Source organism: Branchiostoma lanceolatum, chromosome 2 (assembly GCF_035083965.1).
Source record: "Branchiostoma lanceolatum isolate klBraLanc5 chromosome 2, klBraLanc5.hap2, whole genome shotgun sequence".
NCBI classification, from domain to species: Eukaryota; Metazoa; Chordata; class Leptocardii; order Amphioxiformes; family Branchiostomatidae; genus Branchiostoma; species Branchiostoma lanceolatum.
In genome coordinates, this window is record NC_089723.1 from 19,865,096 (window position 1) to 19,890,101 (window position 25,006).

The window sequence follows — 25,006 nt, forward strand, 5'->3', positions numbered from 1 at the left end:
CTTATATTGCAATCATGATGACTTATTCAATTACATGTACTTTGTTTTATTATGTCATTCAATTTAAAACACTTTGAAACTGAGCCTTGTAAATAAGCTATCAATCAGAAACTAAAGAAGGACGTTTATCTTTAATCAAATTGCCATGTCACCAGTGTTTGTTACTTATCACACTTAAATTGCTTGTAGTAGTATTACTATTAGCAAAGGAATGAAATGGCACAACAGAAAGGCTTGTTCATGTTTTTGCTTTATTGCCCACACAGGCAAAATTCATGTAAATGATGTAATGATGACTTTAGGTGGACTTTCTGCTGTAACAAATACATCCCTTATCCAGCAGCAAGACTTTTAGTACATGTAATGATTGTACATATTACACCAAGTCCTGACTTTACAATAACATAAAACAAAGAAAGCTTTTGATCATGAGGTTTGACCTTTTACACTTCATCAGCATAACTTAGTCTAAATAATACTAACTAAATTTCAAAATGCCTTTCTTATAACATATCATTACAAAGCTATATATACAGTGTCATGTATATGTGCCACATATCAGGTGCATGTCAAAAAAATATCTACCCCGGGTAGTTTATAATTTCCAAAATGACAGGAACAATGCATGATATGCTTAAACAGTCAACTCCTTATCACCTGGTCAGTCAACTTTAACATAAATATAATATTGATTGAAAAGAAAAATAACAATTCATCTCATCTTCGCTGTCTCTTTTGATAAAAAGTCACATCTATTGATAAATGATAATTATACTTATAAAGTTCTTTCAAAGTGTTCCATTGAATATATACATACCCTTCAATATACAAATTCTACATTATATAAATTCCTAGCAACCACAACAGTTTAGTTTGCAGATACTTAGCAGAGTTTCATGGCACGGAAGACACAACACAATGCAAAAAAAAAAGAACATATTTTCCCACCTTTGCCTTTATGCCATAAATAAATTCTAATGATTTTCAATAATCTTCAAGTCTATAAACTTTATAATTAAATCAACCTTCTACCCTTTGACTCGTACCTAGGTTGTTCTGTCCTTTCAGAAGAAAGCTATTAGCTATAATCAATTCATAACTTACATGTATAAGGAACAAACCTGTAGACTAGGACTGCTTCTGTCTAACATTCTACTTCATGATCAGTCTGATACTAAGTGTCCGAGTGTGTATGTGAAATTATCATCCAGCTGATAATAAAGTAAAACAAGAAGATTGGATAAACTGCCAGAGCTTTTCTGTTGACTGGCTGGCTGTCTCCTAGGAAGGCCATCGCTGCAAAGGTCGACCAGGCAAACCCAAGAAGCACGGTTACAAACCGTATAGCGAACAAAACGATAGTCTGTGTAGCGGAGGCCGCGAGGATAATTCTGCAGACGATGAGTGCGATGCTGAGCGGCAGCACACAGTAGCCCAAGACACACACACTCTGGAAGAACGACAGCTGACCTCCAAGCAGCTGGGAGTTCAAGGTCACAACCACAGCACCCACCCACAGGATCACAAACACCTGTCATGACCAAAACTTACGTTAACTCATGGGTTTCTTTATGTAAAATGTAGAAATTCTAGACATATTTCAAATACTTACTAGTAAGTTAAATGGACAACACCACTTGCAGTCACTCTCTACTTTTTGTTTCTTCACAAAGTTGAGATCTTCCTTTTGAAGGTTTGTTACCTGACTGTATTTTCTCTGTACATGTATAAATAAATAAATGTCAAAATGTCCTTGCAATGTTTTTGACTGCCTTTTATCTTTTTCTTTGCTTTCTTACAATTCCTCATTAAATTGGCTTTTTGCTGATACTGAAGAATCTCAAGACATAGCAATAGGGAGGTTCAAATGTATGCTTGCACTTGAAGTTTTGAGTCTGGACATGCATTTGATTATACACATCAAGAATCCTTTGGTCAATTTGCATAACAAGGTTTGACTATAGGTGGAAGGCCAAGAAATTTCCATTGAATTTCCCAAGCTGGTGCCGAAGTTGCTGAACAGCGAGTCCCGAAGGACACAATCAGTGTAAAGTATGACGGAAAAAAAGACTTGCGCTAATGACGGGAGCATTTTCGAAGTGGCCGGAAGCACGCACGCTTCCTCTACAGAAATTCTGTAGCGTACTAGTATTGCCCATGGTCTGACGTGTTTGGTTTATGGCCTTCACCTTTGACCAAGCGCATGCATCAAACCTCGTCAATACTTAATCACAACTGTGGTGCTGCACTACTTCTCTATAGAGCCAGGGGGCTTACCTCAGCGAACTGCGGTGCTCCGGTGTCTGCTGCGTTGTCCCCCTGTAGTAAGAGTGCCACCATGACACACAGCACCAGGGGGCCCCACAGGTCCCACTCTCTCAGTAAGGACCGGCTGCCTTTCAGTGGGTTCAACACATGCACAAACTTCTTCCCAACAGCCTGAAATTTAAAAAAAATACACCTGACTGGATATACAAGAACACAAGACACATACGATTATATATGTAACTCATATGAACAGCAAATAACTGGCTTTCTCTTGCCAGTATAAATCGCTTTATATATATTAAAGGTGTTTTTGTCATGCGGAAATTTAAGGCTTTGACAGGAAAGAATCATCTGATATAGTCCATGATCATGATTGAAACAAGAAACACCTGTTACTGTCGTGTTTTAGGCTTTAGCAAACGTCGCCGCCCCTCCCCTTCTACACTTCCTCATACTGTTGTCACGAAATACCTTGAGATCTCTGAGAATGGTTTCCTTCACCGGCTCGTCTAGGGTGGAGAAGTCGTCCTCGTCCTCCTCGGGAGGAGCCCCGGGGACGGTGATGTCCCCCTCCACGTCAAACGGCACCTGGTCCGTCACGTCAGACACGTCAACACTCGTCGCCGCCATCTTAGATGTGTTTTATGAGGGACGGGTCATCATGTGTACAAGGTTTGGTTTAACTTGTCAATATGTAACGTTCATGTCGGCATGACACCTGGGCAAAAGTAGGTTGGTACCTAGTTCTAGAGAGATGGAAAGATTTTGTGGACAAATTTTCCTTTTATGCCGTTCTGACAGAAGAAAATGCGTATCAAGTGATCCTTGTAAACGTAATGGTCAATCCCTGGAGCATACCATTGTACACTGAAATAACGACCAAGTAGTTTCGTAGATTGAAACTGTACTATAGAAATATTTCAAAATACTCAAACTGTCTCTAAATTTAATATAAAAGCTATAAAAGAGCAGTATCACCGTAAAGAGCAATTATTAAAAGTAAAAACATCCCCTGAATTCATAATGGTACAGCTCATATACCGTCACTCTCTTCAAAATCAGTTGCTAGCCAAGCGGTATAAAACAGACAAGCTGATTGGATGTACGAAACCGACTCTTTGTTTTTAAACCAATGAAAGAGAAGGTGACATTTTACAAAGAATTCCAATTAGATGTGCTGTCTGGCGGGTGTCAATACGGTTCAAACAGGTGTTGGGTGGAACAAAACATTGCCTAAACAACAAACCAGCATGAATCATGTAGATATTTAAAGTCTGTTTGATTAACTGGAGGAAAGGAGCAGGTATGGCGGAAGAAATCGGTACGTTTAGCTTACATTTCTTCTCTGCGTGACTTACTTTCTGTGTGCTGGGGGGGGGGGGGTAGTAACGTTAGGAGGTAACGTTAGTTTTACTATCAAAGACACAAAGGTAAGCGTTTTTATAGTGAAGCAAATATATGTTGTAATATAATTCTTCAAGTCGAAAAGTCATAGCTTATTAGATATGTTGCTGATATTTTAGCAGAATAATGTCATTCTGATGAAAATTCACCAGAGTGTGTTTCTTGTTGACCTGAATATGTATGTGGAAATATTTATCTTCAATGTCAGTGTCAGCAGATAGTAGATACGGAATCATACATATTGCTATAACTTATATATAAATGACACTTGTACAGGCTTGAACTCCATGAAGCAGCGGAGGAAGAAGAAACCTCCCAGAAGGCCTCCGTCCAGCCCAGACCCTGATGAGGATGTACCATCACCAGGTGAGTCACCACCCAGTGACTCATACAGTCAGACAAGTGCACACCTCTGCATAAGGGGCATCTGGCCACTTTTTGGTGGTTTCTTACATTGACCATTGACACAGACATTTAGAATCCAGAGCACATTTGTATTATATAAAAGAGACAACCTGTCCACAATAGACCAGATTTTATCGGTTCCCTGAGTGGTATTCTTTGGCAGATTGACTGTAACCATTGTGAAATACATCCACACTTTGTTTGCAGTGAAGAAGGCAAAGTTCCTGAACTCCCTTTGAAATTTCCTCCGCTCAATATTACTAGTAATAGTAATATGTGCTACATGTGTGGTCAGGATTTTTATCTAAAACAATTATCATTATAAAGCTTTGATAGAATAAATGATTTCAAAGAATTACAATACAACTGTCAGAGGGAGCATAAGTTTGTTGAATTTAATGAATCCTGAATTCGGTCTGCGGTCCCATCGCTGCACGATGGACATCCAAGAGAGAGCCTAGGGCAATCAAGACATGATCAGGGAATGCATCATTCTGTATATAGACTCAAACATGCTTCATGTGAGTCTTAATATGTACATCTTGTGCATGGATTCAGGGAGAGCTTGTCAGTTGAACTTTTGAACTTTATTCACACCTTAAAACTACAGTTCCAGGTTCTCGGGTCAATGACCTCCGACCCAAGACTAAGGCCAAGCTGAACCAGCTGCTGGAGGCTGCCATGGAAGAGGCAAAGTAGGGATTATTGTATATATTTTTTCCACACACACCTAGTGACCTACAAATAAGTTTAGACAGGGAAGGAGGTGTTGATGGACATATGCTTGTGTTGTATTATTTACTGGCACAAAATGACAAGTACTAACACTGCTGTGGAAAAAATGCTTCAGTCTATTTGAGGCCCTGTATTTCTCTGGCTGCCATTATTGAAGTCTGATCCTTGATAGATTGTAGAGCATCTGTTTGACAAGTACTAGTAGGACTTTTTTAAAAACTTGTGACTTCACTGAAATAATGGTGAGTTAACACTTCTACTAATCACACAGGACTGAAGAGGGTGGAAAGAAAAAGAAGAAAGGAAAGAAGAAGGCTTCAGCAGAAACAGTGGTGAGATTTTAAATACATGTACCTCTCGTAAGGTTTGATTTAACTAAACCATATATATTCACCTATATTCATGGAGGGAATTTAAATCATAGACTTCCATGCAACTACTAGTAGCATTCGAAGAATATGATGTGGTTTGAAAAGCAGGATGTAAAAATTATATTTATGTAAGTTTTTTTTCCTTTATTCACATTTTTACAGAGGATCAAGGATTGTATCTTGTGCTTATTCGAATCCTTTTCCTCAACTGTAAACAGAGATCATTGTATCTTTTTTTTCTTTTAATTACACCTCATAGCTGGATGCCCTCAGAGAGGGTGCTGATCTGAGAAAAGACAGCGCCGATGATTTAAACAGGAGTATGGAGAACAATTCTTACGACAGTCCTCGGAACAACAAGAACCGTAGAAGACAGGAGGAGTCGGTCGGCAGGAGTACGGACACCTTAGATGAGGGGGAGAGGTCACCTGGCAAGAAGAAGAAAAAGAAGAAGAGCAGACAGACAACAGAGGACACAGATCAGGGGTAGGAAAGGATTTTAGTTCTTAAATGTCTGAGCTATGTACGTCCACTGTGATACAGTTGCTTTTTGTGTTCTAAGTTCATTGTTTTATATTTTGGAGTCAAGGTGTGTCAGTACATAACAAGAAAACACCATCCAAACTTTTTTTCTGATGCAAAAAACTTTGTTCTCAACAGAGATAAGCCATCCAAACTAGTTTTTATGCTGATACAAACAACTTTGTTCTCAATAGAGATGAGCCAATGACAATAGAGGAACTAGCTCCTTCCAAGAAAAAGACGAAGAAGAAGCGGCCACCGTCTGCCTCACATTCTGACATGACAAAAGCGAACAGTGAGGAGATGCTAGATCAATACGAGCAGGCTCTGGAGACAAGACAGGAGGATGAGCAGTTTGGCCATGAGGGGGAGGTCAGTCCTCGCAGGAAGGGCAAGGGGAAGGGGAAGAAGTCCAGGAGAAGAAAAGGTACTTATTAATATTATTCTTAGACAACACTTGATGTGATGTTTGGACTAAGTGGAAAAGGGTCCATAAGTGTAGTAACGTAGAAAGTAATAACAGTATGAAGAAGTGTTCTCCCAAGCTGGGAGTCCTTTGCATAGTAATGTTGGTACTGTTTACTGCCTTTAGCTTGTAATCATTGTATGTTTCCTGATGTGTTGAGGAGATACATTTAGATGCATGTTTTGTTGGCAGTTTGGCATTCATAAATCATACAGAGGGCCCCAAGAAGAATAGTGTAAAATTTGTTAGAATTGAATGCTAATGAAGATCTTAATAAAACAAACAAACAAACATGTATAGACTTAGGAACTATCATGTATAGAGTCTGTATTTTCAAAATTTGATCCTTTTATAACTACAATATACATCAAGGGTCAGAATGTATGTACATAGATATTTGTGTGATGGAGAATCAAGAATTTTTGAGTATGACTTTTTAAGATCATTTTTGTCTGTTTCCTTGTCCAGCTGAGTCAACAGAGGACGAGATTGTTGATAGTCCCAGGAAGCAGCTGGAAGACGAGGGGAAAGTGTTAGGCATCACCGTACACAAGTCTGACCCCCTCAAGACTGACCTGTACATACTCCATCCACTGGTCAGGGTCCACATCTGTGACATGGACACTGGAAACTACGTCATGAAGTTAGACAAGTGAGTTTCTTTGTATTGGTCCCCAATTGTAAGCTGACCTGAACATCAAAGTCATTGTGCAAAGATACATCTACATTGTATTGTGCAAAAGCACATCTATTGTGCAAAAATAAATCTATTGTGCAAAAACACAATATCTAATAATCTTTGATGTGGGTTTGTATGGTCCCAAATGTAATATTTTGCTTGAACATCAGAATATGATGACATCAGGAGATGATGTACTTGCGTATGTATTTCCACAGAAATCGTCCAGTAACATCTTTCTACGAGACCCAGCGGCGAGAAGTGGAATACATCCTCCCGATCATGACTCAGCCTTTTGACTTTAAGAAGAAGAAGTCCATGTTGCCAGCCTGGGAAGAACTTCTCATCTTCAATGAGAACTTTGGCCTCTTTACCCAGGTTTGTATTTGAGTGGCAACGTCATCTGATTACTAGTTCATTAACAAATTTAACCTTTAGCACACTGAAGTAGCCATTTGGCACCCAACTCCCTATTGGTTACATGTTAGATAGTTAGGCAGCAGGGAGAAGGCTAAGATTAGTTGGATGTCCTAGAATGCTTGTATATGTTTTAGGTATTTTTAAATATGTTATCATACATCTTTTCTTTCATGTGATAGTATTATACAACTTGGTCCTTGAATCCAAAGATGACCCAACATCTTTCTTTTCTTCTATTTCAGATGGAAGATCCAAGAGTGGTTGTTCTGTTTGAGGTGTTGGACTTTGTGAGCATGAGTGTTGCCAGTAATAACTACAGGTCTGAGGGACAGCAGGGGGGCTGGCACAGGATAGCATGGGCCTTCCTCAAGGTAGGGAATGTACTGCAGAGGGGCGAGATGTATATGTCGTTGTATATGTAATGGATGTTCATGTATTTTTGATGTTGTACATGTAATGTTGGTGATGTCGCAGTGGAATAATGGCAGGGTGTTTGGCGCAGAACCCAGAGGTCCTAGCCTGGGTTCAAAACCTGGGTTCCCAGATCATGACTTGTCCCTGACGTTAAGCCCTTGGGAAAGACACTTTACACATTTCCTCGCTTCACTCTGGTGAAAATGAGTACCTAGGATAAGACGTTAAATGGCGGTCCTGTGCAACACCTCAAGCACGTAAAAGAACCCACCTCACTAGTCGAAAACTTGTCAAAGCCCGTACCTCTTAATATCAATGTTGAAATTGATACTAGAAATATCTGTATACCTATTATTCATCTGATTAAAAAAAACTAGATCTTAGTATTCCTACTTTCTTTGCAGGTTGTTGGTTCTAACGAGAAGCTGAACACAGATAAGAAGGTCCGTTTGCAGCTGTTCTACCCACCGTTTAAGTACAAGCCCAAACCAGACGTGGTGGACGTGTTTGACTGGTGGCAGAACATGCCGCGACAGGTCTACCCGTCCACGCTGTACGTAACTGTCAAGGGTATCAAGAACCCAGGGAAGGTGGAGGCGGCGCCTAGGTCTATGGTAGCACTGCAGGAGGTAGGTTGCATCCTACAGTTTATATAACCTCCACTTGCAAATGTGTATGATGTGTTTGATGCAAATGTGGTTGTTCAGTAATAAAGCACATTTGATATCAACGGTGGATCACATTTGATATTGAAACAGAAAAGAATCAGTGTGAAGTTTTCATGATATCATACATTGCAGTGAAAGGCTTGCAGGAATTTTTGAAAGCAATTATTTTACTAAGTGAAATCTGTTGCACTTACAAGTAGTACAAGTGCATTTAAACTTGTTGACTACTGTATCATTTTGAAAAGGTGACACGAAAGGGAAATAATGCACATAGTTTGATAGTCGTTGTCTATGCTGAGTTTCTAACATGGTTGATGTTTTCAGGAAAAAGGCAGGATGACGTACAAAGAGATGAAGCTAACAGCAAAACTGAAGGACAGAACCTCAAGAACAAGGTGAGTGGCACTTGACTCCAAATAGGACTTTGAAGATGATGTCAGATGACATTGTTTCGGTACTTTTCTTATTTTAGATGATCCAAGTGTGCTTTGTTAAAAAGTCAGAAGGTTACAAAGTGTCTATAAGTATCTCTGTCCTTGGTGCTGAAAGCTAAGTTTGTCCCAACAACCAGAACTTGTATTTCTACAGAGATGAGGTGGAAGGAGAAGGCAGGTGATAGGACAGGTGTGTTATCTCACCTGTATTGTTTGTTACAGAGATGAGACAGAAGGACCAGGCAGGTGGGGCAGGTTGAAGGGACAGGTGTGTTTTCTCACCTGTATTGTTTGTTACAGAGATGAGACAGAAGGACCAGGCAGGTGGGGCAGGTTGAAAGGCCAGGTGTGTTATCTCACCTGTATTGTTTGTTACAGAGATGAGACAGAAGGACCAGGCAGGTGGGGCAGGTTGAAAGGCCAGGTGTGTTATCTCACCTGTATTGTTTGTTACAGAGATGAGACAGAAGGACCAGGCAGGTGGGGCAGGTTGAAAGGCCAGGTGTGTTATCTCACCTGTATTGTTTGTTACAGAGATGAGACAGAAGGACCAGGCAGGTGGGGCAGGTTGAAAGGCCAGGTGTGCAGACTGCCCAACAAACAGACCCTGTCCCTGCAGGCTGGCAGGATGGGCTGTATGGTCGTCAGGTTCTCTCCTAACGGCAGGTATGGGTTATCTCCTAATCTCAGACACTAAAGTAATTTCTATCCCTTTTAAAACTAAGTTGATGTTATAATTTTTTTTAATTCATCACAATAATGTTGAGGATTTCCCAACAAAATGCATTGAAAACAGCCTTTGTAATAGGTAACATGTCTCATTGGTTAGATGAATAAGTTGAAGCTGAAACACATCACATGACGATCTGCTTCATGAGATTGAGCTAGCTAAAAACATGGAGCTTTTCTGAATGGAAAAATCTGACTACCATGTTTTTGCTCCCCTCCAGGATGCTGGCCTGTGGTTGTGCAGACAAGGACAGTTATCCCATCCTGATATATGAGGTCAGAAGTTTTCTTGTAACTCTACTTAACTTAGGCCGTAGAGGATTTCATATCTGTCTGTCAGTCTGATTTTTCAACAAAACTTTACTTTGACATGATTGAGTAAATACATGTCTTTAAAGTGATTCCCCTGTATTTGGGTACATCTTGTAGTGCTTTCTTCATAATATTGTCATCAAACTGCAAAGAATGTGGAGGATGCTAAAGTGATGACTGATCAAATCCTTGTTAGGAATGCTGTCATCAGTTATTTGTAACTCTCACTTTTTTGTATCCTTTTGTTTCTGATTTGGGCATGAATTAAAGTCTCATTTTATCTGGGCAGATTCCAGAAGGCAGTCTGAAGGGTCAGTTCCTCGGTCATCATAACATTGTTTACGACTTGTCCTGGTCACCTGACAACAACCAACTCTTCTCAGCTTCTTCTGACGGGACAGCAAGGTTAGATGTGTTCACTTCTACTGTCTTCAGTGATGTTATGTTCAGTTCTCTTCAGTTAGTTCATTGTGGCTATTTTCTGCATTATCTTTAGCTAGTTTCTGCATTCAGTTCTTTACTGATCTGTTTTGTGTAGTACTACATTGATATGCTAGCCTCCATAGCAGGCTCTTAACAAATGACCCAGTACAAATTAAAGGAAGTCATCAGCAAAATGTGTACCATAAGCCAAAAAAAGGCCCAGAGAGCCTGCTATATATATGGAGGCTATTGATATGCTTGGTGCTGTGCTAGTGGACCACAGATCAATGTCACAGATGACCCAGATCAAGTTAGAATGACATGATTGTGTTATTTCCTGTAGGGTGTGGAATACTGATACCATGGCAACCAGTGCGGAGAAAGTCCTACCTCACCCATCCTTCGTGTACACGGTATCCTGCCACCCCGTCCAGCCTGGGATCATCGTGACCGGTGGGTACGATCACGTGATCCGGGTCTGGATCTCGCAGGGTGACGGCGTTTACGGACAGCTGCTGAAGGAGATGGAAGGGCACCAGGGGCTGGTCAACTCTCTGTGCTTTGACAGGGACGGTGAGTGGTTGGACAGTTGTGTGGAGGATTCTTAGGCTTTGAGCAACGTGAAATCTCAAGTTACTGTTACAGTAGTAAACCCTGCATTATGGGGTTGACTATTGGGGCCAGCTACAGAACTCTATACATTACATATCAGTAAAGTTGTGTTCATGTTAGTTTTGCTAGTCTGGAGGGGATGTTAGGTACTATGTTGGTGAAACTGAGGCCCCCGCCCCTGGATATGCGGCAGGGACCACAGGTAATGAATAGAAGTTGATTTGTGACTTGGTCAAATATTTGTTGTATGTACATTGTAGTTGTCATATTGTGTTTAAAAGCTGCTGTCTTGAAACAGAATAGCAGTATAAGTCAAACCACTGAGCATTTTCCTATGTCTGTTGCAGGGGTACGGATGTTCTCAGCAGACAGTGAGGGAGTTGTCATCATCTGGAACACTTTTGTACATGAGCAGCCCAGGAGAGGTAAGGGGGAGGGCAGGGGGAATGTCAACAGTGTTTGAGATGGCACTTGAACCCTACCATGCTCCAAATGCCCAGGAAAATATTTAGTAATAAGAATTAAATGTTTTTTCTTCATAGATTGGCATAGCAACAAGACTAGCAATATGGATTTGTCTTTTGCAAGGACATTTTGATTGATCTTTTGATGATAATTCTGTGACTCTTGCATCCCATTTCTTCCTCATCTTCTGCACCCTAACACACCTTTAACTCTCTGCACATGTGGGTTGTTTTAGGACTGTCACTTTTGGAAGTCAACACAGGTAACAAACACACTTAGTCTGCATGTCGTGGTTGTGTTAGCACTTTGTAAACATTGCAGGTAACAAACCCACCTTGCCTTAACACCTACACTATTACTGAGTATTATGATGCATATAAAAACAAGTGGCCATAGATATACTTTACAGCAGGTAATGTGAGAAAAGTCTGTGTCTCAGCTGATGCCCTCTTTTTCCTTCCCCAGACCCTGTGGCTGAATGGAACCTACATCATCAGATCAGGGAGGAGGAACTCAGGGTAAGTCTCTTTATGTCCAAATGTTAGCCCAACTTAAGGAATATTGTTGCCCTTGCCTATTGCTTTTCTATTAAGAGACCTTTACTACATTTAAGACGAATGCTGATATAACATTGATGTCCACCACATCTTGTGTCCTGGGTGATGACAGTTTGTGTCGCAGGTGTTCAGTACTGACTGATCTGTTGGTGTTTTCCAGGGAGTGACCATTAACAGTGTCCAGCTACACCACGGTGGGCGAAGGCTGTTGGTCCATGGCAGGGACAACACAGTCCGTCTGATGGACCTGAGACTGTAAGTTTATATCTTTTGACCTTCCACAGTTTTCTTTTTTCAGCTTTTTAAGGGACACTGTGTACTGATGTAACAGGTTGTTTTCTCATACTCATAGTACAAGAATGCCTTCAGTTTACCATTGGACAGTTGGCTGACACATCTCTATTGTCTCAGTGGCTGTGTCCATGGTTTGAAACTGATACCTGTAGCTGTGAACCATTTCAGAAGAAATACTGCTTCTGTCCTTGGTGCTGAGTTACAGCCTTGTGGTTTAGAGCACCCCTGTGATATTAATGGTTATGTCCATTTTGATAAACTACAGCTTTGTACATTGAAACAGTCTAATGGTTGTATCCAAAGTGCTGAACTATAGCATTGTACTAAATAGTGCCCCTGTGTTAATAGTTTTGTCTTTCTTGATGTTGTCTGTCTATTTTTACCTTGGTTGGCATTATGGCTTCTGTCCTTCAAGGATTCTGTTCTATCATGTGTTACTTATGGTTTTGTCCTACCCCTATTTATGGTTGTGTACATCGTGATAACCTATAGCATTGTACTGTATTTAGTAATGGTTCTGCCCTTTGTGCTGAAACATAGTCCTGTGCTGTGGAACTCCCACACATTCACTGTCCAGTTTGATGTTTGACATTCCCTGTCTTGCTTGTGCTTCAGATGTTGAGGTTCCGCCAGACTCTAATCTGCCCTGTAATATGATGGTTGAGATTGTGTATGGCTTCCTTGATGTTGTCCATCCACTTCTTTCTTGTGGGTTCTGTCCTTCATGGTTATGTCCTAGCCCTGTTTTATCAATGAATGTGTCCCTGTTGAATTATAGCATCATGCTGTACTAAGAATGGCTTTGCCCTTGGTACTGAAATATAGTCCTGTACTGTCAAACTGCCACTCACCCACACATTCACTCACTGTCCAATTTAATGTCTGTTGTACCTGTCTTGCAAGGGTCAGATGTGCTTACATTGAGGTTCAATAGCTTCTTCTGTCTGGTGCTAGGAAGGTTGAGGCAGTGGATGGCTTACTTGATGCTGTCCATCCTTTTCTTTCTTGGTTGGCCTTGTGTGTTCTGTCCTATCCTATCCCTGTTTTATGAATGGTTGCATCCATGGTGCTGAACTACCACTGTGTACTGAATAACACCTCTGTGATAACGGTTTTCTCCTTGGGCTGAAATGTAGTCCTGTACTGTGGAACTGCAGCTCACTCACTCACTGTCCAGTTTGTAGTCTATTTTTCCCGCCTTGTTAAGGTTTTTGCTTGTGCTTTAGATGTTGAGGTTCAAAAGCAGATCGCCAGACTCTTCCGCCCTGTACTATGAAAGTTGAGATCGTGGATGGCTTCCTTGATTTGTGCATCATTTCTTTCTTGGTCGGCTGCATGGATTCTGTCCTTCCACGGATCTGTCCTACCCCTTTTTATCAATGGTTGTGTCCATGGTGCTGTATTAGAGCATTGTGATGTGTTAACTAAGGTTTAATGACCCGCCCCGAGGTGTATATCAGTGTTCTCGCCAGGCCTTTTCAGCATAGGGGCCCCCTATGCTGTGATTTGGACCCCCTATGCTGTGGTCTGGACCCCTATGCTGTGTTTCAACCAACATAGGGGTGTTTCTTTCTGGAAAGAACCTTGTGACCCTTCATAAATCTTATAAAAAGTTCATATTTGGCTTAAGAATGAGGCTGTAACAGAGGAAAAACTTTATTTCACAAAATTTATCCCTCAAAATGCAGGAAATAGTGTCTCATTGGGTTATGAATTCAAAAATTTTCCGGGGGAACAAGCCGGACACCCTACTCTGTGGTAATTTCTTCGTAGCTTGCACCGCGTAAAGTTGGCCTTCTGTACCTGACCCCTATGCTGTGAAAAAATTCTGGCGAGAACACTGGTATATGGTGTCATAACGCCTGGTCATGTGCTATAACCACCTCATATAACCACCTCGTTCGCTTTGCTCACTCGGTGGTTTTATGAGGTGGTTATAGCACACGACCAGGTGTTATGACACCATATACACCGAGGAAGAGGCGGGTCATTAACGTTATTATCATATAGCTTATCCAAACTGACCCATATAAGAGTAGACAATTCCTGTATGACGCATAGATCCCTTATACTATTAAGAATGCATTTCAGATTTTACATTTGTCCTTTTTGAACAGAAGATGATAGATTTCCTTTTAGAAAACCAACATTTCTATAGAATTGATGATATTTAATAACATTACAATATTGACATGTCAAATCTTTTTCAAATCTAGTATCTATCATCATCATTCCTCCCTGCTGGGTGTCCTTCTGGCAATGCAGTGGGCGGCTCCACTGACAGTTCCGTCCATTTAGACTTGACATGTATTGAAATGGTTTATTCTATTTGTCATATGCTTACAAAAGATTTGATTTATTCTAAGATAGTAAACATTTTTGGGAACAAAGAAACATTATACGAATGTTAACAAAAACATGACCACCCCCTCTATAATGGGAGGAATGATGATCACGGGTGTGTTATCCTCTACATAATGGGAGGAATGATGATCACGGGTGTGTTATGGCGATTAACACATGCGCAATGGAGGCTTCTAATTGGTTGATGCCATCTGGCTATGTGATGATGATGGATTTCTCCTTGGTGCTGAAATATAATCCTGTACTGTGGAGCTCCCACTCACTTACTTACTGTCCAGTTTATTATCTGTAGTCATCAATCTTGCAAGGGTCAGATATGCTTGTGCAGAGGTTTGTTGGCACGTTGCAATCTACTTCTGTCCTGTACTATGATTGGTTGAGGCAGTGGATGGCTTCCTTGATTTGTCCATCCATTTCTTTCTTGGTCGGCTGCATGGATTCTGTCCTTCCGCGGTTCTGTCCTACCCCTAATGGTTATGTCCATGTTGATCATTATCCAAAGTAGAAATGTTTGCTGCTTTTTTACAGACTTTATGAAGATGACATTCCACAAACACTTCCAGGCCAGCGCAAAAAGAAGGGGTAAAATATGAAAAAGAAAAAGAACTAAAAGATTACCACAAAATCTTGTAAAGCCATGATGTCAAAATGTGATGAGAACAATATAAGTGTTGCATGATGATTGCTTTTTGGTGGGTTCCAAAGAACATAATAGTAAATTGACACAAATCACTTATTGTTCTTTTTGCATCAGTGACATGATAACAATATAGAGTAAACCTTATAATCAAATCAAAGTCTAAAAGAAAAAAAAGGTAACCAAGCTCAGTGTAATGATAAAAGATACCGGAACCAAATAATGCAATTACAATCAAGCAAACTGTGTTGGACGAAAGCAATTGTTTGGACAACTGATGATTTTGAACAACCACTAATTCCACTCACTCATTCAACAGAAATCTATCCAATCATGGTAAGGAAATTGTACCTGGATGAGGTACAACTATAATCATGACAACCAATCAGAGCCAATACTGCACAAAATGAGCCACCAATGAATGCACACTAATGGCTTATATTTCACTACAATGACATCCCCTTTTCTGACATTACAGCTACTCCATCATGCAGAGGTACCACGGTGCGCTGAACAACCGTCAGCAGGTCCGCAGCACCCTCACGCCGTGTGGGTCCTTTGTCATCGCCGGCAGTGAGGACTCCTGTGCGTACGTCTGGAATGCTGAGACAGGTAAAGGGTTTTTGTGATGCTTTAAATATTTTCCCCTCATATTTAGCTTTGATAGGTCAGGACATGATTAAGTTACTTTCCATGGAGCTTTTGGATTGGCCAGGAGAAGGCAACCTTGCAATAGCATGATATCTTAAGTGTGTTTGTGATACCTCTGTCACACAGCAGGAAAGTCAATCAGCTGATAAGTCTGTAAGCTCTAAATGACATTTTGCAGTAAGATGCCCAGAGTTCTCTCGATCATCACAAAATTTTTAGGGATCAGTCAACGTTTGCAGGTCAACAAGCCCCATTCGATATGATAGCCTAGGGTAAATTTTCAGGTGTCTGAATGATATGTCCAATCTCATGTCCAATTTTGTGAGGTTTGGTGAAATCCTGGTGTTCAATAAATATGGTCAAAGCTCATAGACTGAGGAACAGGACCATAAGGAATTGATTGGACTTGAAATTGAAGGTTTAGTTATACCTAAAATCTCCATCTGATGCCTATATAGCGCTAGCAAAGCCTTCATTTCAGGCTCCATGTGTTTTCAATGGACTGTGACTCCAGTAATGGATCAGAGGTGCCTTGAAGACCCTGATGTAATCTGGCGTTGCCATGTTTCATGGTTATTTCTCTTTAGGAGACAAGGTGGCTGTGTACAGAGAACTGGGGTACCAGAACACAGTCTGTGGACTGGACTTCCACCTGCATGATCACATGGTGGCCTTCTGTTGTTATGGAGACAACAACCCTATCCTCATCTACACATACGACCAGAAAGGTAAACCAGTCAATATCTTTTGAAATAAAGTCTTATAAAGCCACTTAGAACTGATGGGAGCTGATAGCTATAGAATACTGTAAATGCAGAAATGTTCGCTGTGGTTTTATGTTCGCGGTTTTCGCTGTGAGCTCTTTATCGCAAACTTAAAACCACCGCAAAAAGCTGGTCTATTGTGTGACTGTAGTGCTACTATTGTTTCAAACGTGAACTCAAAACCACTTCATGTTCTCCCCACCGCGAAATTAAATCCCCGTGGACATTTCTGCATTTACAGTACTCTCATGTTAATGTTGCTATTAAGTAGTACACTGCCCTATGAGATTAGCTTATACTTTTCTGATACTACCATTCCCATTTTAACAGTAGGAGGACTTGTATGTGTAGTTAGAGCCTTTATTTTATAGCACCATGTAAGTCTGACCTGTAACCCATTCACCAGCTGCACACAGGGCTGTCCATCTCTACCAAGAATCACTCCCTTCTGACATGATGTTTGTAAAGACAATTGCAAGTGCATGGACATATCTAACATCAGGTACCCAACATGTGACTGGCACAACTGTTGGTTGGTCATAATGAAATTAAATGTTCAAAGACTTTGGTGTTGTTGGAAAGTGTTTTGCAGGAGTGTCCTTTTTCCCGTTCAGAGTTAGAGTTTCACTTGGCTTATCTATTGATGTTTTAGATTGATAATTTAACATTAATTGGTTGTTCAATGTTCCTTAAATCCAGTGAAGTTTGTATGTAGAAATTGACTTGTTTGTTCAAAATTTTATCCAGTTGCTTGAGTAACTTTTTGTGGCGTATCTTATTACTTGGATGTCTAACTTTCATCAATGTGATGGTTTGTGTTTTTTTTCAGCAAGAGTTCTGAAGTGTTTCGATAATGGTTAATTGCCAGCTTTATGTCCCATCTTTTATATCCCCACTGTCCATCCAGAATACTAATCACATTTCACCCATTCTTTCAGTTGCAAGACTAGATGCTGGAGTGATCTCAGATGACATCCAGGGACCACTAAGTCCTGTGAGCCCACTGGGAAAGACTCCAGGCACCCCATTGGCTACACAGTCAAGTTTCAGGGCAGAGACACCAATGGGAGCAGATCTTACATCTCTGCATGAGGAGTCAAAAAGAGTAAATCGGATGGACAGAGCCATTCAGCTGTTGAGCTCTGTTTCTGTAAGAAACCTGTTTTTCAAAGGCTTCCTAAAATATCTTACTGCAGATATGATGTATATTGTATGCCAAGGAGTCATGATTTTCTTTCATATTCCCTATTTTTTCAAATTTCTGTGATAAACTTGTGTGTCAGACCCTAACATTACCCCTTTTGTGCTTGTGTATCTCTCAGAGGTCGCCACGAGCAAGCTACCAATCCACCCCAGGGGTGCAGGGCAGTACCATGATAAACAGTACATGGGGGTCGACTTTTGACAGGACACCGTACACGGTGAGTTACAGCAACTGTACTAACAGCTCCATTTATCAATTGTTTGAAATGTCCACTGTGATTTGAATTATGATTTTTGATTGAATTTGATTTGATCGATGTGTCAATGTTCTTTGACACTGTACAAAATGTAATTATAATGAAGTGTTACACTACCTACAGCCATAGAAATGCATTGTGGCCCAAGAGGTACTACCTGTATGCTGCCTGATGAAAACATTTCCAGGGCACAGTCTAGAATCTATCTGTTCAACCAATGTTCATTTTGTATTCCCTTTTTACATCACTGTCAGCCGCTGAGAAAGAAACAGGTTCACTTTGTCAGGAACGACTTGGGCTACGGGGTAACAATTGTCTTAACCAGCATTGGTGACATTCATTTGATATTTTTCTTAGAGAATGATCACAAGGAATCACAAGTAAATAATCACAAGGAGATGTCTGTGCTATCATACAGTACATGTATTCACGATATCCTACACAATCATGTATGTCTTCAAACTTTCTTAGCTCATAATGCATTCACATTATCTTGTCTGTATTCACAATGGTCTATGTATGCACAGTTTATGTGCTAAGTGCATTGATTACTATACAGCATGAAATGCCTGCTTGATAAATACATTCCTTTGCACTGTGTTTGTAAACATGACATTCCAAATCCAACTGAACTAGTCTAACCCTTACTGTGATCATGATTTTTAGTCAGTCAGTAGGGCTCTGTAATGACACAAATGCTTGTTTTCGATGTTGCAGCAAAGTCCGCTGGGTACGTGGAACCAGCAGCGTGGCTGGACGCCAGACTTTGTCCCGGTGGGCGGACGTCCCGGCAGCCCGGTCAAGGGGTCAGCACCACAGGTCTCCTTCCAAGCTGTAAGTCTCTTAAAGATACATCACATATTGTCTTGTAGTAGTACAACTGTGTGTGTTGTTGATTATACTCTTTCTCTGTTGATTTGCCACAGACTGTATACTCCCAGCATGATCTTCATATGACACTTCATAAAACATAGAAACAGGCTGTACAAGGAGAATGGTGTCTCTTGATTGTGCTGTACTTCCTTCCCTTCTAAAAGTTACTAACCTGGTCCGATGTGTGTTGATAAGGCATCTACACTTTTCAGACATGCAGGGGTCTGCATTTTAACAGGCAGTTTGAAGTACATGATGCAAGCCATTTTGGAAAATGCTTTTTAAAGTAGCAATACCATGCTGGTATGAATTATAATACTCAGTCTACATTCAAGTACATTTGTTTATCAATTGTTATTAAATTGTTAATTGAATTTGAAGAATCTTTATCTAAAAGCAGTGACGGGTATAAAACTGTTGTGAAGTCTGGAGGAGCAGCTTCGTAACTGCCTGAGATTTTGCTACTGACATGATATTGTCCTTTTTCCCTACTGAGATGCATGACTTAATAATGTTTCTTGAACTCTTTCACCCTTGACATGTAATCTGATCCAATCAAAATGCCACCTGTCAATACTACATGTGAGTTTCTTTAAACCCTCAACCTTGGTGGATTGGGTACAACAACTAACCCACTTATCACTGAATGACACTAACTTGCAGCAACGTGCCGACCAAAGGAAGAGACGTGGGGACCCACCCCGCGTAACCTTCGACCTCGTATGTCTGATTTCAGTTTGTGTTTGAGCCGTAGCAGGACTAGAGGTAGACACTGCTCGCTAGAAAAAGATGTTAGGTTTGTGTGTCAGATCTGGGCTTGTATTTGTTGTAGACCTATTGATGAATATGTCATGTTACTAAACACTAAAGATAACTTTTTAGTTAAGCTTCATGCATGAGTAGTAGATAAATTGTAAATGCTGTTACTTACATTGTGCTTCTGCCCACTGTACCAACCTACATGTGCTTCGAGCAGTGCATCCTCGATATGTTGACTCTGCATAAAGGCCAGGCAGTCAAATGTGTTCACCTTGCATTCGTAATGTAATAGTCATGTACTAACACTATGTTGGCCATGCATTTTCAATGTATTGAGTGCATTCACAATGTATGGTCATTACAATGATATGATCATCATACAATCATTTCATGAAATTGTCTGCCATTAAAAGTCCTCAGCATTTTAGGATTTTATTTTGAAAGGAAATCTACTCTGCTTGCGTATTTTCCACAGTGTTTGTTGAGAATTACAGATGTAATTTTAGCTGTGGTTGTGTAAGTAACATTTTTGATACTCCCCAGGGAAGTGCCAAGAAGGGTCCATCTGTCAGTGTGAGAGTGAACAGAGCAGCATCTCCACTCAGACAGACAGTAAGTACAGCAAATGTGACTGACACTTCAACACTTCATGTACATACTCCTCTTGCAAGCTGAGCAGATCAGACTTTCTCTCTCCTCCATGGACAAGAGAGTTATCTGAAATGTATTGATAAGGAAAAGTTAATCCCTTGTTTTAAATATGAAGCACATGTAAGCATATTCTATTACTTTTATCACCCAAGCATGCAAGTTACATTGTACATCATGTAAGGAATCTGTTAAACTTGTGTGTGTATTAAGTTTGCAGACGAAGAACTATAGTTGTTTTTCGGTTCCATAGCCAGGCTGCACAATTGTGGGTCAAAGTAAAAAAAACAACTTTTTCCACGTAGACTTTACCTAAGCCAAAACAATTTCAATACAGAACTTAATATGTGCACAAGTGTGACAGCCCCTTAAGACAGCGCAAGCTAGAACATGGGACAATAGTAGTCTCTTTCTTTCTTTCCCAGGTGGTTGCGTTATACGATTACCAGGCTAACCGGTCGGATGAGTTAACCATCCAGCGAGGAGACAGGATAACAGTCCTGTACAAGGACAACGAGAACTGGTGGTTTGGCGAGCTGGATGACGGACAGCAAGGGTTCTTCCCTTCAAACTACATCACTGAGGAAGGTACACAGGGAACTCAAGCATCTTAAGATTTACCCATAGATGATAAATGTCTTTTTGATCTCACATCTGGCATGCAATGTATCTGGACAGTGAAGTTGCGCTGAGGGCATATAGAGTTTTTGTACATAGGAGATCACAGAAATATAATGGAATTCCTAAGCTTTGTGTACATTGTATGTTGTCTTGTTGCATTTCTTTTTGTGAACGATTTGAACTAAGTTTCCACTTGTTTCAGCTGACTGGCAAGACCAGGAGACTCCCCAGGGTGAGGCTGCTGCTGGGGAAGAAGAAGACACCAACACCAGGGTAGGGGTGTTTGTCATTGAGGATTTGTCTGTAATTGTCATGTTTTAAGAGTAGCAGAACTGAACTGTTTCTTTTTGGTGAAAGACGAATGTGAAATTATTGATTGTTCTTTTTTAAAATCCCAGATGTCAGCTGTGACGACCAAGTCAGGTGAACTGAAGATCTTGTCAGGACCTGACAGTGATGCAGAAGACATTTCACAGAAATCCAGGTTGGAAAGAAATCATCAATGATTTTTTTGTTCTTTTCGTTGTCTCTTGATGCTTGTTTCTTTGTGTCACATTCAGAGCCATTAGACATACAATGATACAACAATGTCTGTTTTCATGTACATTGTGTAAAATGATTTGAGCCTTATCTGCATTTTGTATAATGCTTCATTATGATCTAAATGTAGAGTCACTGTCTCAAAATAGTGTCTTGCAACCATTTTATCCTTCCAGGTTAAGACGCAAGAAAAAGCAGGGATCGAAGGAGAACCTAATAAACACTGGGGAGGATTCACCAGGAAGAACAATCAAGTCAAGCAGGAGGCTGAAGAAGAGAGAACAGATACCTGCACCTGGCTACAATAACTATGGCTTTGAGAACTAAGAGTGAAAATCCCTGTACCTGGTTAACCTTTTCCCTGCTGCCTAACTCTGTCACCAATAGGGAATTGGGTGCCAAACAGCTACTTCAGAGTGCTAAAGGTTAAAGTCACCACAGACACATGATAGAATGTAACTTCTCCACAATGAGTACATATTGGACATACTTCCTGTAATATACATGCATGTATTAGGTGACTGTATCATGTTTTCATATGATATGTGTATCTCACGTTATGGTGCTGATTTTAGACTCTTTTTACGCTTTCATTACATTTTAAGCAATTTTTTTTTAGAAAGTTGTGATGCCATATACATGTATAATATGTCCAAGTATGATTTTGTGCCAAAAGTTGTAAGATGCACATCATGACATTAGAGTTGAATCACTGTAACATTTGCAGAAAGATATCAGTGCTGAAATATAGCAGCATTTCACTGCAATTTTACTGTGTTTTGTCAGACTGAGTATGTTTATAGTAAATGAGTGCAGAGGTCATTTTCTTGTCCAAAATGTAATGGCCCTTTTGAAGCAGGCTGTTCACACTGTCATTTATTGTACATACAGTATTTTGAATGTATTTTTCTATAAGAACACTTAAGATATTGACTCAGACAGCCCTCTTTGCCCTATGTATATTATGTTGTGTATACAAATATTATTCACTTTGACTTATGTTTTTATGTTAAGATTTAGGATATAGGCATTGTTTTGAGATTGCAATTTGAAATGTTATTTTTCTGGTAGACTGTCCAAAATTCAGGAGTTGTATGTCATCTAGGGCACATGCAATAGACCAGGTCTCTAAATCCATGTAGAAATGAAACAGTTTGCTTCCTTTTCTTCACAATTCCAGTTAGGAAGGCCTTACACCCAGGGCAGTGAGAGTTTGTGCCACACTAACAAGTAAAACTATTCAAACATAAATTACCAGACAATGGACAACCACAGCATACAAATAGAATGCTGTAATGCAGCAACTGTATATTTTGTATAGACTCAGTCTTTTCATTTTCCAACAGCTTTACTGCACTAAATATATTACTTAACTTTAAGTGTCAGTGTTAGAGTTTATTCAGATCCGCATTTAGATTAAGCTGACAGTATCTGTTTGAATTGCATTTGAATGCATTGTCCTCAAAGTACATTTTCCCGTATGCTCCATTTGTAGTAGATGACTATTGGCTGCTGAGCAGCCTGCTATCTAGGCTATGAGTATGACATTCCTCCTCCGCATTTGTACCCCATTTATAACTGTCCTGTATCTGTGCGGCCTAGATCAGCAACAGAAACATGTTCCATCCCCTGTCCGGCTTTGTTTAAAATATTCCGAAGTCCGGACTCTTCCAGTGATAACGGAGGCATTTCTGGACTGACGTAAGCCGATCTCGGTAATGCCGTGCTCCGCCTCTCATACTCGTGGTGTTGATAAAACGTACACTGGTAGGAAAACATAGTGGGCCGCACGAATACAATCAACTATTTCGTCATATGTACAGTTGGAACTTTAAAAGTCTCTTCGCACACTCACAAAATGATAAGAAATGATAGATGAAAATAACAGAATAGATATGAATAGTTTACGTATAGAATATGAATGAGAGTACAGGAGCTCACTTTTGTCAATAGATACGGGTCGGTAGGAGCTCTAATGGGTCCCGATGTCAGACTATTTGTCCGACACCTAGCGATATTCCTACAAAGTTCAGAATACCCTCGAACCTTTCAACTCCATTGCACATGCCATGGCTCCGACGGAATGTGACAGAATATTTGTCACGTAAGTCTCAACATATCTACCGCTTCTAGGCGTTGACGAAACCATATATTCCAAACCATATATTGCCCGACACAATCTCACACAGTGTCTTTACAAGCAAGCGGAGGAACGGGAAATGCGCGGGAAAAAACGAGTCAACCCTGCTTTCCGAGGTAAATTTGCCTGGTGTGGAAATAACGCTGTCGGCGTTGTTCGGCGCAGCAATCGTTTCTTTGGTAGAGTGCATTTGACATCTACATTGAAATTAGCGGTCCCAAGTTTATCGTCCTCCATACTTGGTTTAAAAATCGCACCTAAAATATATTGTAAAAATGGGTTAAATCCATAATTTCGTCTGAAAAGACGTTTAAAGTTACGAGACAATCCCTGATAAAACCATGACCCTAGTTGTTATATATACCATGAGTACTGATAGGTCCTTATGCACCGACGTTGTGCCGTTCGGAAAGGCGCTTTACACGACTTTCCTAACATGAGAGTGGCGCCCACCTAGCACACACGGATTTGGTGCGCCAATATGACATCATCTGCACATTGCCAAGAGCCGTATATTTCAGTTGATATGAATATCAAAACATATCTATAACATTTTGCGCATTTGGTGAAAAAAATACAAAACTAATCAGCAATAGCATTGAGCTGGTACCTTTTTTTCGGCCTCTAGGTCTATTTTATCTTGAAAAAACACTTGCGAAACAAATATAGCGTCACACTCTTTGGCCTTGGCCGCTTTTCAATAGTTCAAGGGTGGATGTCAGAGGTCTTCTAACAATAGTGTGTTTGCCGGCCGGTATTCTACTTTTGCTAGGAATATGGGAACAGCATCTTTTTCGGCAGACACAAATGTATAATTGTGTGATCTACGGAAGGGGTTGTGATGACTTGTATAGGATCATCATCATTGTCTTTCGTGACATTTGACGTAAAAGGTCACGGTCATTGGGGCATGACGGACCCACATGTCAGCATAACCTGATATCTAGGATATCATTCGTCAATAAGATATGATGATTTCAGTTCTTTGCACGGTCACTGCGAAACTGGAAACGACATTAAAAAGAACGGCAGAACAAGAATATCATTGAAAGCTAGGAGTTACGTATACGATGATCCACCGTGCCATTCTTAAACTGGATTATATATAAATTAATTGTATAGTCGAGCCGTCAAGGTCCACGTTCGTATTGTCTCTTTTCTAAAGTACAAAGATAACAGATTTGTGCACAGGATGGTATGCACTGTTCCTCATCTTATGTATGAACAGAACAAAAACAGGCCAAGCCACTCTTTAGGAATGTCGTGGGCGGGTGGCTATATCTGTATATATCTGACTATATCTGTACATCACGGTATGACATATGATGTAACATAACAGTCTTTTCTTAGGGCTGGCACACATTGCGTATA

The 25,006-nt window shown here is 40.4% G+C and overlaps 2 protein-coding genes across 4 annotated transcripts; one reads left to right on the forward strand and one right to left on the reverse strand.

Moving 5' to 3' along the window:
* Positions 1-233: 233 nt before the first annotated feature.
* LOC136427802 (protein YIPF6-like) lies at positions 234-2,920 on the reverse strand. The gene is made up of 3 exons (XM_066416975.1): positions 2,740-2,920; positions 2,278-2,439; positions 234-1,531 (listed from the first exon to the last, which is right to left on the reverse strand). Exons 1-3 carry the CDS (start codon positions 2,896-2,898, stop codon positions 1,175-1,177), a joined length of 678 nt encoding a protein of 225 aa, XP_066273072.1. The 5' UTR covers positions 2,899-2,920; the 3' UTR covers positions 234-1,174.
* Positions 2,921-3,422: 502 nt separating this feature from the next.
* Positions 3,423-22,364, forward strand: LOC136427804 (jouberin-like). 3 transcript variants are annotated; one of them, XM_066416976.1, is made up of 32 exons: positions 3,423-3,589; positions 3,949-4,038; positions 4,688-4,772; positions 5,084-5,144; positions 5,443-5,669; positions 5,900-6,132; positions 6,640-6,823; positions 7,069-7,228; positions 7,513-7,641; positions 8,089-8,313; positions 8,677-8,747; positions 9,321-9,452; positions 9,737-9,791; positions 10,117-10,232; positions 10,594-10,823; positions 11,210-11,287; positions 11,563-11,589; positions 11,793-11,845; positions 12,045-12,139; positions 15,071-15,124; positions 15,658-15,791; positions 16,418-16,558; positions 17,001-17,096; positions 17,533-17,744; positions 17,917-18,015; positions 18,772-18,888; positions 19,591-19,647; positions 20,230-20,298; positions 20,760-20,922; positions 21,158-21,228; positions 21,354-21,439; positions 21,672-22,364. In XM_066416976.1, exons 1-32 carry the CDS (start codon positions 3,574-3,576, stop codon positions 21,820-21,822), a joined length of 3,717 nt encoding a protein of 1,238 aa, XP_066273073.1. In that variant the 5' UTR covers positions 3,423-3,573; the 3' UTR covers positions 21,823-22,364. The 3 variants fall into 3 exon arrangements, with proteins under 3 accessions (XP_066273073.1, XP_066273074.1, XP_066273075.1); XM_066416977.1 differs by lacking the exon at positions 17,001-17,096; XM_066416978.1 differs by lacking the exons at positions 15,071-15,124; positions 17,001-17,096 and having other exon boundaries at positions 3,424-3,589.
* Positions 22,365-25,006: the final 2,642 nt, after the last annotated feature.